We start from the raw sequence: 14,526 nt of genomic DNA, 5'->3' as shown, positions 1-14,526 counted from the left end.
TATAAATATTTTAGCTCCTTGTTTCCTGCATGGTCCGGGGTCAATGACGCAGGGAGGAGGCGGAAGTCAGCTGTGGTAATAGCCGAGCTACGGAAGGAAGAGGACCGGGGGCTGCGGTCAGTAATACCGGGGGGCTGGGGAGGAGGTTGGGATATATGGAGGGTGGGGGGCTGGGTGGGTATAGTGATGTAGTGGGGGGGCTCAGAGAGACCCCAGGAGCAGCCTGATGAGTGATCCACACTGACTGTAGGGTCATTACCTCATATATAGGGTTGTTGTCCTGTATTAACCACGTGATGACCATATATATACCCTTCCTGCTCCCCACACAGCAGTGTACAGGCGGCAGCCATGTCTGGCAGTATATTGTCCACTAGTATGACAAGGATCGCTTCCGATAAACCGCACAGCGATTGTTTCCCAGCGGCAATAAACTTACCGTGTCTGCTCCAATATGTCCCCTGTGTTACCGTAGCCGTGACAACAATGGCCTCTCTGTCCGTCGGCGAGCGTTTGGCGGTTTTCTATACTATACCGTAGTATCTAGTGATGTAAACATTTGGTGTCATATTTTTTTGGCAAGTTACCAAAAATTCTCTTCCGCAGTTTGTGGTAAATCCAGGCGCCGGCCAACGAGGCGCCATTACTATCCTGGCGGCGGTTACATGCGGCTTTCCTTCTATTCTGAATGGCGGTTGTCTGATTTCGCAGTTTGTTAGCGCTGGCGACACCTTCCATGATAATAGAGAAACGTCTTTGCGTCCGTATGACTACGTATGATCCTTCATTCGCAGGTTCGGCACAAAATGGCGGCAGGAAATGTCCTACGTGATGGGCGGTTTTTGTCAGAAATGCTGAACGGAGACCAAACAGAGCGTTAAAGTCAACGGAGTCCGTTTGGCGCTATTTCTTTCCGCCATAAGATGGATCCGTTCGGACTTCCTCCTTCCCTGTCGCCATAACAGACCTCCCGGACGCAGGTGTGATTGTAGCCTGAGGCAAATCTTGCGCTTGCGATACACCGAGAATAGAAGCCATTGATTTCAATGGGTTTGTTCACATTTACATTTTTTGCGTACATTTAACACGCACAGAAAAAAGCATCAGTCGGCGTGCGTACATACGCCGGAGACCGCGGTGTGTGCTGTGTACTCGCACGCCTAAAGGGATTTCGTGTGGGGTTTTTTGTTTTTTTCTGTCCGGAACACACAGGAAATAGTTTGTTTTTTTTTCGTCCGTGGCTACACAGGGCATTCGCAGACCAAAACACGCAATACGGCCGCGTGAAAGAGCCCTGGGGCCGCTCTCACACACGTGTTACGAAAACGCTGTGTTTTCAAATTTTTTTAACGCACCCCATCACGATGATTGTGTTTAAAAAGCACAAAAATCAAGCAGCCTGCGCTCAGAAATCGTTGGGCCGCTGCTCTGTGAAGCCCTGCTGAAATCAATGGCGACATTGTATCGAGATTAGCGTGGCGTTCAGGATGCCGCGGTCAAAAGCGTCCTAACTGGTGCCGTTCTTGGTCACGGCTGGTCTAATTGTATGACGCTGATAGGGCGCATTCACGCGGGCGAGAGCGAATTGCAGAGCATGCGGACACTCCGTCCGTGTGATGTGCGGCAGACGGCACAGCTGCATGTTCTGTTCTTGTGCGACATTTTCGAGAAAAGTGAAGATGCTGCGATTTTTAGTATTTTATTGTTTTCCTGCCGCAGTGAGATATTTCGCCCGTGGAAATACACCAGTTACAAATAATGGACTATATTTTCGTGCGTCTCACAAAGCAGAAAATGCGCGTGATTTATTTTTGTTTTTCTCCCGTGTGAACGCACTTTCAATTGGGGTCATTAGACTCCCTATTGGGCTGCGATTGTAAAATGACTGCTGCTCCTGTGTCACGCTTGTCTGAAATTGGCGCATACCTTTTTGACAACACGTAAGGCCGCCGCTGTACTGAGTCCCGCTCAGTTGCACCCCGCTCGTCCTTCATCGTCTTTGTTTTGGTGACCAGTTGCTTCCTCGTTGCTGAAAGCGGAGCTCTGTGTAAACAAGAAGTACAATAGATCTGATTAATGGCGTCCAAAGGGCACGCGGTGCAGGAGAGCTGCGGGCTGCGCATTTTATGGCTTCCGTAAGGTATATTTGCACACGGCAGATTAGCTGAGGTGATTTTGGGGTCTTGCGTACATCTGGATGGGGGCTGCAGGTATCCAGGCAGAAGTATTCACGTCCGGAATACATTTGCAGAAACTTGTGCGCCCGACCTGCCGCGTTTGACACGGTGTTACAACTATAAGGGCTCATTCTCACAAGCGTAATTTCATCACGTATTGCGCGGTGAATGGAGTCCATGAAAGTGCGTTGACTTTTATTGATCCACGCACATTAGCGAATATACATTGCTTATAATATGCACGGAAAAAAGGTCGCGGCACGCGCTATTTTACCGTTTATTATGTGCGTACAGCCCTACCGTTCTTTACGGGTTGTGTATTTAACGCTGTCCATACGCAATACCTTACATATGTGCGGCGTTTAATACGCAACGCTGCTATGAGACGGGGGGATTGGAATGGGGGGGCAGGAACTGGTCACACTGCGCATGAGAAACGCTGCCATACACGGGGATAGCCACCTCACACAGCGGTTTACGCATACGCCTGTGGGAATTAGCCCTTAGCCTTGGGCCGGTTTCACGCGGGCGATGTTTTTTATTTTTCTTACGACAATATCGCAGTTTTGTTCATGAGATGTTTTCTCGCAAAACTATCCGTGCTGCTTGCGATTTTTCGCGTCGCATGTTTGATTTCCGTTTTTTACATCCATAGTTGATCCGTGTGTCATCTGATATATAATTTATTTTTTTTCCTGTACACAAAAAGAAACCGCAGAAGCTGAAGTCTTTTCTAGACTTGCTCAGCAATGATGAGTGAAGAACATCCTCCGTGCGCACAGCGTTGTCTTTCCTCCTCCTTTTTTTTTTTTTTTTTGCGCGCTCATTGACTTGCATGGGCTATTCTGGCGTATGACGACGGGTCAGAAAAGATCACAAAAAACCCCAGCAATGGTCTGTGTAAATTACACACACGGTCAACACACGGACCGAAAATACGCCCATGTGAATAAGCCCTAAGGGTACGTTTACGTAAGGCATAAGCTCTATGCATTTTCCACGCGCAATTTTGCTGGGAAAAATCCGCTGTTTGTAGCAGCAGCTTACAGAGACTTTACAGAATTTTATCCAGCTACTGCGCAAAACATCTGCAGTGAAAATTGACCCGCCATCCTTATTTCAGATCTGCCGTGCGTCCGTTTATACTGATTTTCGTTCAGCGGATTTCACCCTTTGCAATGCATAGGGTGGAATCCGCACCACAATTCACAGCGAATTCGCATGTCACGCATCCAGATTTTGCCATGGAATTCTGGATTTTGCACTTTGGAAGTTACATACCCTAAAAGCGAATTCATGCGCATGCAGTTATCCAGTACGTAAAATTTGCACATACAAAATGCAGTGAGGAGAACCCGTGGATTCCGATGGGCTCAGTCACATGAGCGTATTATGCACACGCATTTTGCACATATAAAATAAAATATACAGCGTGTTCTATTTTCGTGCGTATTTCGGATGAGCATAGCAAATATTAAAAGTAATGTAATGTAAATGCGCATTGAAATCAATGGGAGCACGCTTGGGGGGGGGGGGTTGTTTTTGTTTTTTTTCACCCTCAAATATGCGCGTACAAAAAAAACAGTAAAAAGCACAGGTGCAAAGACACCACACCTACCACGCAAATCTGTGTGTAAATGCACTTATGCCTGTGTTAATGCTCTATACAAGTGCCTCTGTGGCACTAGACAAGATTTAAAAGGTGCGATTGGCGTACATGTGCAGAGCGCCGTATAGCGGTCCTGTATAGGAGGTCTGTAGTCATAACAGCAGGTACAATAACCGCTACCTGTATGCTTCCCTATGGTGTTCAGTGTGTAAACGAGAAAATGTCACATACATTACCTAGCAGGCTCGGTCCTGGTCCTCCTGCTGCCCTCTGGAGGTCCAGTGTGCTTGCTGCAATCCTCTGCCGCCCACAAAAGATTACTTCCTATTTACAAAATTCATTAATCCCACCTCCAGGAAGTGATTGGCTAAACAGCACATGAAAACCAATGTGAGGGCTGTGATTAGTTCACCAATCGCAGCCATCGCTTCCTGGAGGCGGGATTTATGAATCCCATAACCAGGAAGCGATCTTCTGTGGGCATCCAAGGTCTGTAACAAGAATGTGGGAGGACCCAGCCCGAGCCTGCTAGGTAAGTTTAATAAGACATCCCCCCAAAAAAGACCTAGTGCCTCTTGCGGCAAAAATAAATAGAAGACAGGGTCTTATTTTCAGGGAAACAAGGTAGATGCGGCGCCAGAATCAAGCTTCTAACGCAGAACAAAACTATATATTGCACTGAAATACAGTTTTCCTGTATTTACTTGTGTGGAGAGCAACAAATGGCAGCATACCCACACCAGAATAGCTCAGTGAACAAATACAGCCCCAGAACCAAGCTCGTAACCTAGGTGTGGCCCCAGAACCAAGCTCGTAACCCAGGTGCGGCCCCAGAACATTAGAGGGCAGGAGACAGGAGGAGAATGATTCCTGTAGCTGCCGCATGTAGGAAGACAAATATCTGTCCAGGCAGACTTAGGAGGGTGATCGCCCCCAGCCTACATCTGCTGGTGCCCGTAGCTAAGGCCGGCCATAGTCTCCAATGATTCGGAGGTGGCAGGCACATGTATTCAGCATTTCATGTTACAATTGGTTCTTTACTGATAAGGCCACCTGTCCACAGGCGCAGCGATATCGCACAACGGGAGCGGCCGTCGGGGAGCACTTTGGCACCGCGATTTTCCGCGATGAACCTATCTATAATGATAGGTGCATCTCGGATAATCGCGGCAAATTGCAGCATGCCGCAATTTTTAACGCAAGCAGAAAATTGCAAGCGATATTCTGTTTGTGGACATTTGGGCTGCGCTTTCCATAGTTATCCTATGGAAAATGTGCACTGCGTCACCCGCGAGCAGATTATCGCTGCGGGAAACGCTTTGAAAAATTGCCCGTGGACAAGAGGCCTAAGGCCGGACATGTACTAGGTGTTTAAAAAAATAAAGCAATAAAAAAGGGTATAGAAAAGCCAAGTCCGCGCACCATAGTACAGAAGCCCTGGGCTAACACTAACACTGTATTGCAGCTCAGTACTGCAGCACACGGGTACAGAGAGGGATGCGGTCGTGTCTAGCCGGCCATTGGTGGATGTTTCCCTCACCACTTGCTATCGTATGTAGTGTGAATAATTGTCTTGTAGTATTAGTACAGGACAGCTGGCCGTCTCCCCCGACTCCACTAACATGCCAGGACTAATGTTATTTATCTGCTGAGAATAGGATAAGCAGCTGCCAGGCCTCTATGATGCCATTGATCTCGGGGAGAAGAATAGGATTGGATGGACTGAGATCAAACTGTCTAGAGCAGCAGTCACCGTGAGCGTTTGCTCACAGAGATAACCAGCAACAGGGAAGGGTCTCCAAGGTTAAATGATTCAACATCTGGTAGTAGGGATATAATAACCTTTTATATAGCATTAACCTATATATAAACAGATATTACATACACCATTGATTTGAACAATAGGGGTGATAGTCCTGCTCACGAGCTTATAATCTAGGAGGAAATAAGGGTGCCACAAGAGGTACAAGTGCTTGTTCTGTATAATCAGCCAGATATCTATATAAATAGTAGTATACATAAAACAGAACAAGATAGTGACCAGCCAGTATGTGTGTATATAGAAATATGCAGTGCATCGGGGTATATAGGGTGTGCGGATACAGTGGGATGAAGGGATCAGGTTCTTTGGGAGAATGTAGAAGGGGGGGGGGGGGGGATTATTGTACCTTGACACCACCGGAAGCTAGGGGTTTGACAGGAGGAACAACCTTCTCACACCCCTTGCTCTCGATTGGCGCAAGTTAGGAAGGTCCCACCAGCGTGTGGAGACATTTTTGCCGGCCGTGGAGGCTTAGGCTGAGGGTTACTGTTCTTAGGCTTACATTATTACTTGTAAATGCTTGTGTGGTAACGCTGTAACATGCCAGCATTTACATTTAATAATGTAAGCCTAAGAAGAACAGTAACCCTCCACGGCAGGCAGAAATGTATGCAGACAGTGCAGCGTCTCACCTCAGTGCCGCCCGGCATTTCAGGCATGCCTGCAACCTGTTCGCTCGCCTCAGCCCTGCGTCCCGTCCGCCCCCGATCAATCTTTTCTCCACCAGGAATTCCTAGTGGCGTCAAGATACAATAATACCTAAGTGGAGTAAATGGAGAACAGATAGATAGGGAATGTAATAGTCCTACCTGCAGAAAGGTGTTTTTAGGGCACGCTTTAAACTGTAGGTTTTGGGGATTAACCTGATTCTCCGGGGTAACACATTCCAGAGAACTGGTGCAGCTTGAGAAAAGTCTTGGGGACGGGAGTGGGAGGATCAGATTAAGGAAAAACTTTAGTGTAAGGTCATTAGTAGAGTGGGGAGCAGTGGGTGGTAGACAGAGATGAGGGATGGTATATAGGGTGATGCAGCACTGTGGAGGGTCTTATGGATGAGTGTGATAAGTTTAAATTGTATTCTTTAGTGGATGGCACACTGGTGTAGAGCCTGGCACAGGGTGGAGGCGCACTGGTGTAGTGCCTGGCACAATAAGTTTTTTTTTTTTTTTTTGCTGTTTCTATAGTAAGAAATGTTCAACTTCTGGAGATGTTTTTGACTTGAATGAGCAAGTGATTGAATATAGGGAGTGAAGGAAAGATCAGATTGAAATATGACTCATATTTCAGCAGCGAGCGTGCTGCCCGGGAGTTATGGTGGTCACAGACTGGGACGAGAACATAAGATTTTAGGTAGATTAGTAGAAACGGTGGAAACTAGAGACTGTACTGAAAGCCAAATCCGCTGATAGTTTGTCCTGTAGGGACTATGTAGATAGAAATGAGAAGACCAAACTCTGAAGAACCCCAACAGCAAGGGGGGAAGAAAAGAAAGAGCTGGTGAATGATACACTGAATGAGGAGTCGGATAGGTAGGAGGAGAACCAGGAGAGCAGTGCCCTTAGGGCCAATAGAGCGGAGCATATTGAGAAGAATTTGGTGGTCTACAGTGACGAACTCCGCAGAGAGAACCAGAAGAATCAGTAGACTATGCCATCGTTCTGTATATCCGATTGGCATGGGGTTGTCAGATATGGGCACTATAAAGGGTTGTACCATATTCTCTGCTGTTGGTTTTGCTTGCCTTTTTCTGCAAAGCCACATGGCCATTTATTGACTACCATGGCCATATGGCTTCTGCACAAAGCTGAGTAGAGGTGACTGGAGATAAAGTTCATTAGATCCAGTGGGTTTTGTTCTGTAGATGATTACCATTGTGGATAGGAGACCCCAACACATCTTGAGGGGAATGGATTCCGGCTCTCTGTTCTTAAAGGAGAGATCTCTATGCTTTAGTAAGTTACAAATCCGTGTTTTTGTGAGAATGATAAAAGAAACCAAGTAATCTTGTAGATATGATACCTTTTGATGGCTAACAAAAATACATGATGCTATAGCGAGCTTTCAAACCTCTAAGGGTTCTTCCTCTGGCCTAAAATGGTGACATAATAAACCCCTCGAAACCTTCTGACATTATACTGTGTGTTCGCATGCTTCAAAGTATATTCCATATGTGCTGATGCCCACGGCCAGAGTTATTCTGCGTCGGAAATCCGCGGCGTTGTCCCGCAGCTATTTGGTTCTATTGAACCTAATAGCTCAATGTTCACGCTGCGGAATTCTACCGTGGAATTCCGCAGTGTGTAAGAAAATGCGACATGTTCTACTTGCCGCGGGAATATGCGCAGCCGGCTTCCATTGTAGTCAATGGAAGCTGGCCGTCACGCTATAATTCCGCTGTAGCACCCTGCCGATCGCCAGCTGCATCATCTGACACTGCCAGCCCTCCATGCAGAAAGCATACGGCGGATCCGGAGTGGTAAGTATGGTGGTTTTGGTGGGCGTCGTGGCGGACTCCACTGCGTTATTCCACTGGCGGAGTCAGTCACGGCCGTGGGCATGAGGCCTAAAGATGGTCTGTTGAACAAACCAACGTTGCTACATTACTCCGCTGCTAATCTTGTGGACGGATGTTGAATTTCTTGCTGTATTTTCTCGTTTTGTTCACTTTAGACTGATACAGCACCTGAGATGTTTGCTCCCGGCGGGTCCGGTAGTTCTTCTATGCCAAGAAGAAGAGGTCACGGGGCTCACTCACTGCCCAAGCAGCCAGAAAGAAGCCTGGCATCAGCCCTGCCCGGTGCGTTATCTATCACAGCCCTGTGCACGGCTCTAGCAGAACCAGCATGGCTACATATCCATGGGGGGACTTGCAAACGCCAGGAGTTGGGGGTGGCAGATGTACTTGGAACGGAGGACCCTGAGCTACTGACAAGTGAGTTACATGCTAGAAGGAACAGAATGTTGGTGCTTATAGGATGATTGTTCTGGATGAAGTTAGTTTGAACATTTACCAAAGTCTTGAGGGCTCCAGCTCTGTAACCTTGCATCTCGTCTCATGAAACGGATGGCACAGGAAGCTGCTGGTGACCCCCATTCCACTGATGTCTAATGACAGGTGCCACGAAAGCAGTTGGGCATCCGCTATAATCCTCTCTTTTTCATGGAACTTTTCTAAAGTGGACATCGCCATTAACTTGTTCATGCCTAAGTAACTAGAGCTCATTTATACTCACACGTGTCGTATGTTCTTGCAGAGTTCTGTATGAACCATCAGACGATACTTCTCCTTCGTGTCATTGCTGGCTTCTGCTTCCTGGGTATCGCCTGCAGTATGACCGCCTTCTTACTCGATGTTTTCGGTCCCAAACATCCTGCTCTGAAAATTACAAGGCGCTACGCTTTTGCCCATATACTTACAGGTATTTATTATCACTGATGTCCCGTTTGGGGGGGAAAGTTGTGCAGCACAGTTTAAAGGGCCACTCAGGTGAAATGTTTTTATGTAGCTATCCCCCCCCCCCCCCCCTCCTCCATCCTTCTCCAGTATATATAAGTTGGCTAATATTACCTTGGTTAGTTCCTTTCCATTTGGAACTTCCTGGAGTCCTTTTCCTTGGATAGGTCATGTGATCTCATTCTGGCCAACTGAGATTTACTTGGCTTTATGTTCTTTCAAGAAGTCAGTTTTTCAGTCAGCATAATTCCTGTGTGATGATCTTACAAAAACTCTACCACACAAGCTCTTCTTGGGGGAGACAGAAACTCATGTCAGTTACTGATGATGATTGGAGACTCCTGTCACAGTATTATGATCACAGCTCATCCTTATGACTGGGTAATTATGGCCAGTAGTTTTATTTAGATAAATATGCAGAGTAGTGATAATTATCTGATATTTATGTGATTTATAGATACTTATAATTACAGTGTCCTCCCAGCAGGCAGAGATGGTACTTGCTCTAGTTGGTCTTTTGATGCTGTGCTGATGCATCATGGGCATGTAGAGTATAAAAAAAAATGAGCAGGGAGATATCTTGGCATCAAGATGCCTGAGAAGTATCCAGCAGGAGGCTGCACTGCATGGAAGTGACTGTAATATACATAGGAGCCCTCCAGAGTGTGGCAGGCAATCAGGTGAGGGGGGCACGAATGGGAAAATGTCCTTACGCTGGAGTGGCCCTGTGAGTAAAGATTTGAATACATGAATTAAAAAATATCTACGTATCAAAGTAATGTTTTTGGCTAATGTACCTTCAGGGGGGTTGCTGGATTTTGGACTAAATTGTGGATCATCCTGCCTGTAGTATATTGTAGGGGGACTGAGGGGAAATAGAGCATCCATTGAAATTACTGGGTGCCTGCAGAGCCATGTAATAACTGTACAGTGCCATAATTGGCCATAAAGGAAGTAAAGGTATACGGGACAACAGCTGCCCCAATGACTATCACTCCTGTCTTTCTGTTGACAGCTGTGTTTAAAGAGTTAACAGCTCTGATGAGCTGCGCGGCTTATTGGAGCTGCACCCGACGTTTGGGGGTCCTGTACAGCCTCTGGCGATAAGATCGCGGGTTGCTATGGCAGCCGGGGGCCTTCTGATAGAATGCCTGTCTGATTGCTGTACAGTATGATGTAGTGCTATAGCATTACATCATACTTACAGAAGGCTTGTTCGTATCTAGCGAAGTTCGTAACTCAAACGTTCCCAAGTAGGGGACCTGTATTTGTAACTCTGGGCTTGTAAATAATGTCTCCCTGATTTCCGTATTTTCCAGTATTGCAGTGTGCTACAGTTATCGGCTTCTGCTACTGGGCGTCGGAGCTCATATTGGCCCTGCAGCAGCAACACAAACAATACCACGGCTCCCAAGTCTACGTGACCTTCGCTGTTAGTTTCTACTTGGTGGCTGGAGCCGGGGGGGCATCCATCCTCGCCACCGCCGCCAACCTCCTACGCCATTATCCATCAGAAGAAGAAGAGCAGGCTCTGGAGCTACTGTCAGAGATGGAAGCTGACTCTTACCCTGCCGAATATGACGTCATGAATCCTTTCCAACCACCGCCTGCTTACACGCCATAACCAAGCCCCGAGGGAGAGGGCCAACATCAACCGTAAGACTGTCTCCCTACAACAGGTGGAGAACCTGCTGTCTGCATCAAGAGGAGGACAATCAGGCCAGACTGGCATTTGTGTATGAAAACGGGTGGCTCTGTACCCTCCTGCAGCTTGGTCATCCACACAGATTTCACATCCGCTTCCTTTGCTGTTTGTTATATTTTCGTGATCGTTCACAACCTCCAGAATGCTTTTCCTGTCTCTATAACCGCTTCACCCCCTATGTCTGCCTCGATACAAGTTTTTTAATTCGACACTCTCACAGGTAGCATCGAGTTTGCAGTGTGTCGCTGACACAAATGTGGGCATTGTATGACGCTTACAATTGTAAGCTATGAATCAGTTTTTGAGAATAATAAAGGCTAAATCCAACCAAAACCTGAAAATTTAGGCTATACTTCATTCCAGTATTCCTTTCGTAGGAAGCTGAGATATGTGGAGCTGTTTGAAGAGTTATTATACTAAAGAACTTCTGTCTAAGCAAGGCGTCAACGGATCATCAGCGGGAGTCTGAGCTCTACTGTTCAGCAAAATTTAGGGGCACAGTGCCATACAGGAGTGTGGTGGTGATGGGTACTGCAGGTCACCACTTTTATGCTGCTGATCGACGTTGGACCTGAGGGTACCTCCTCCAGCAACTCCACATATCCGAGCTTCCTAGACCCGAGGGATATTGGTGACTATCACTTGAACTTTCAGGTTTTGCATGGATTCGCCATGATCAATGCGTACCAAAGTGAAGCAATGGTATTCAGTAGCGGTTGGGGAAACGGCGGTCAGGATGGCCTCTGATATTCTGTTACAGTTCTGTTGTATGAAGAGGATGAATGGCTCTTAGAAGAGACCCGGCTGTTTGTCCTTTGAACGCAATTGTGACATTTGAGTGTGTTTTTATTAGTTTTGCTTTTTTCCACCATGACTGAAAGTGTGCCCGTCCGTACAATACGTGCGCAGGCAGCCATTTTGTGGTCGCCCTTAATACCCGTTTCTATGATTTACCTACTTGACTGCAATCTTTTGACTCCTCCCACAAAATGGCTGCCTCCTATGTGATTGGGTGGCACACGCAATTTAATGCATGGGCGATATTTATATACCTTTGGTGTATATAGTCTTTTGAAATGAAATATATATATATTTTCTTCTGGTTTCCAGGGGCACAATAGGCGATTACCAGGCAGGCACTTGGCAAAAAATAATGACCAGAGCGTTATATAATATTATTTAATCATGTACCCCAGATGTTATAGAGAATTTACATATTTAAGCAGTACAAAATGGAAATTGTTTCCATTGCTTCCCCGCAGCCGACATGTTGGCCAATACATCCTTAAGGAAAAGTAGGCGGTTAAAACAAAACTAAAACATCCATTACTTTTATAATTGCCTATACTAGTGATTTTAACTGTATCGATAGTATCATACTTGGAATTTAAAGAACCTTTTTACCCCAAAATCACCAATAAATAGGAGTCCTGAGGTTGTGATCTTCTCTCAAGTTTCTTAGTTCTATCCGCTGAGAGCCACCAATACAGACGTTGTCACCCAGCTGTTTTGGGGTATCAAATAGCAAATGTACTCTGGAGTGATCTAGTTTGAGCATAACTAGACCAATTCGCCATTGAGGAATGCTGAGGGACACCGAGGTGTGATTGTTTTGTTAAAGAGGTTGTCCAGTTGTACTGAGGATATGCCATCAGTAGTAGATGCGCAGTGGTCCATCAGCAAAGGTCTCTGATGATCAACTATTCTTTGGGCCAGTGTGCTGCTGTTCAATGCTGGTTTCTTAAGGAAGCGGACAGCTCTGTTCTCACTGCAGTGGCCAAACTTACTATTACAGGAAAAGTTCTTATTCATTTCAATGGAGACTTGGCCTGCAATACCAACCCTGACCACTACAGTGAGAACAGAGCTATATTGCTTCCTGCAGAAATCAGCTCAGAGCATGGGCCCAGAGAACAGCTGATCTGCAGGGATCCTGCATTACAGACCCATGCTGCTCTATTGATTACCTATCCATCGTTTTTATTTTACCACCGGACAACTCCTTTAAGGTAAATGTCCAGTTTTTTAATGCCATGTCATTTTTAGACCCCCAATTTGTTGTGTTTTTTTTTTTTTTCCCTGATCACAATCGGCGCTCTTTTTTTCTGTCTCAAAAGCCTCCAAAAGGTAAATGATAAAAATCTGGCACTCGGCAGCTGTCAATACTTGTAGTCTAGGAGCGTGCTGCATACTTTTATTATTATTGGGTTTAACAGAGTTAAAGGGGTTAACCAGGGAGAAAAATTATTTCAACCCAGTTCAGTGGTGAAAAATAACCCATAAAGACATAACCTCACCTGGCCATCCCACCCTCCCCGCTCTCCTTCTACCTGTGTCCGGTTCCCTCTCTGGTCTTTACTACCTGTTGCAGCTATGATGATGTCACTACAACAGGACGTGTGATCTCTGCAGCTAATCACTGGCTGAAGTGAGCTAGTGATTGGCTACAGTGGTCACATGCCTCTAGTGTTGGTGACGTCATATTTCGCTTCTTGTAGCAGAAAGTGAAGTCCAGGGGTGGTAGGTAGAGATGAGCGAGCGTACTCGGAAAAGCACTACTCGCTCGAGTAATTGGCTTTATCCGAGTATCGCTGTGCTCGGGGCTAAAGATTCGGGTGCCGCTGCGGCTGACAGGTGAGTCGCAGCGGGGAGAGCGGGTGGGAGAGAGGGAGAGAAAGATCTTACCTCCGTTCCTCCCCGCTCTCCCCTGCAGCTCCCCGCTCCGTGCCGGCACCCGAATCTTCAGGGACGAGCACAGCGATACTCGGATAAAGCAAATTACTCGAGCGAGTAGTGCTTATCCGAGTACGCTCGCTCATCCCTAGTGGTAGGGGATCAGGTGAGGTGATTGGTGGCAAAGCATAAACAAACCATCTGAGCTGGTTTCAACTATCTTTTCAATTTATCCCCTATCCACAGGATAGGGGATAACCTACTGATCGGTAGGGGTCTTACTGATGAAACCCCCGTTGATCTCGCGAATGGCATCGAACTTGCTTCTTTCCCTGCAATGACGTCAGAAGGGCAGACGAGCATGCTTAGTCGGCACTCCATTCATTTCAGCTGGGCTTACTGAAATACCTGAGCACTTGCCGCTCGGCTATCTCCAGCATTCACACTGAAAATGAATGAATCGGCAGCGCACTTGTGTGACCAGCACTCCGCTCAGTCCTCTCCTTACTGCTGGGGGTGCAGTAAGCCCACAGTGAAGACAACGGGGAAAAACGGGACCCCCTAAGGATCCATGTAGTGTCAGCCATTGATCAACACGTTATCCCATATGCTGTGGATAGGGGGATAACTTGTGATCGTGGTACAACCCCTTTAACTCTGTATCAGTGTAAAGGATTTTTAGCTCTGCATCTAAAATCCACTTAGCTAAATCCTATCTCGATTGACTTTAAATAGTATTAACTAAGAAATAAGCAAATAAGATAGAACCGCTGAACAACGTTTTAGAGAATGGACCCGATAACCTATATATATTTACTGGGGACCTCTTTTAATGTGGCATAAAATCAGGGTTATACAGGGAATTGTAGAAAAGACGGAGCAATAATGTTTATTACGATGTTCCCCTATATATCATAAAAAGTTTGGCACGGTGTTAGCCAGTAGAGCAATGTGTGATTGTTCTCAGTGAGAGAAACCAAGTAATGTTGTAGATTTGATAGCTTTTACTGGCTAACAAAAATACATGATGTTGTAGTGAGCTTTCCAACCTACTCAGGGGGTCTTCCTAAGATCTGTTCCATTAAG

At 46.4% G+C, this 14,526-nt stretch overlaps 1 protein-coding gene across 1 annotated transcript; it reads left to right on the top strand.

The window, feature by feature from the left end:
* The first annotated feature begins 33 nt into the window (after positions 1-33).
* Positions 34-12,201, top strand: TMEM127 (transmembrane protein 127). The gene is made up of 4 exons (XM_066593086.1): positions 34-116; positions 8,279-8,540; positions 8,863-9,027; positions 10,382-12,201. Exons 2-4 carry the CDS (start codon positions 8,297-8,299, stop codon positions 10,684-10,686), a joined length of 714 nt encoding a protein of 237 aa, XP_066449183.1. The 5' UTR covers positions 34-116; positions 8,279-8,296; the 3' UTR covers positions 10,687-12,201.
* The last annotated feature ends 2,325 nt before the right edge of the window (positions 12,202-14,526 follow it).

The sequence above is a fragment of the Eleutherodactylus coqui genome, chromosome 2, assembly GCF_035609145.1.
Source record: "Eleutherodactylus coqui strain aEleCoq1 chromosome 2, aEleCoq1.hap1, whole genome shotgun sequence".
Classification (NCBI taxonomy): Eukaryota; Metazoa; Chordata; class Amphibia; order Anura; family Eleutherodactylidae; genus Eleutherodactylus; species Eleutherodactylus coqui.
This window is presented reverse-complemented; position numbering and strand designations above follow the sequence as displayed.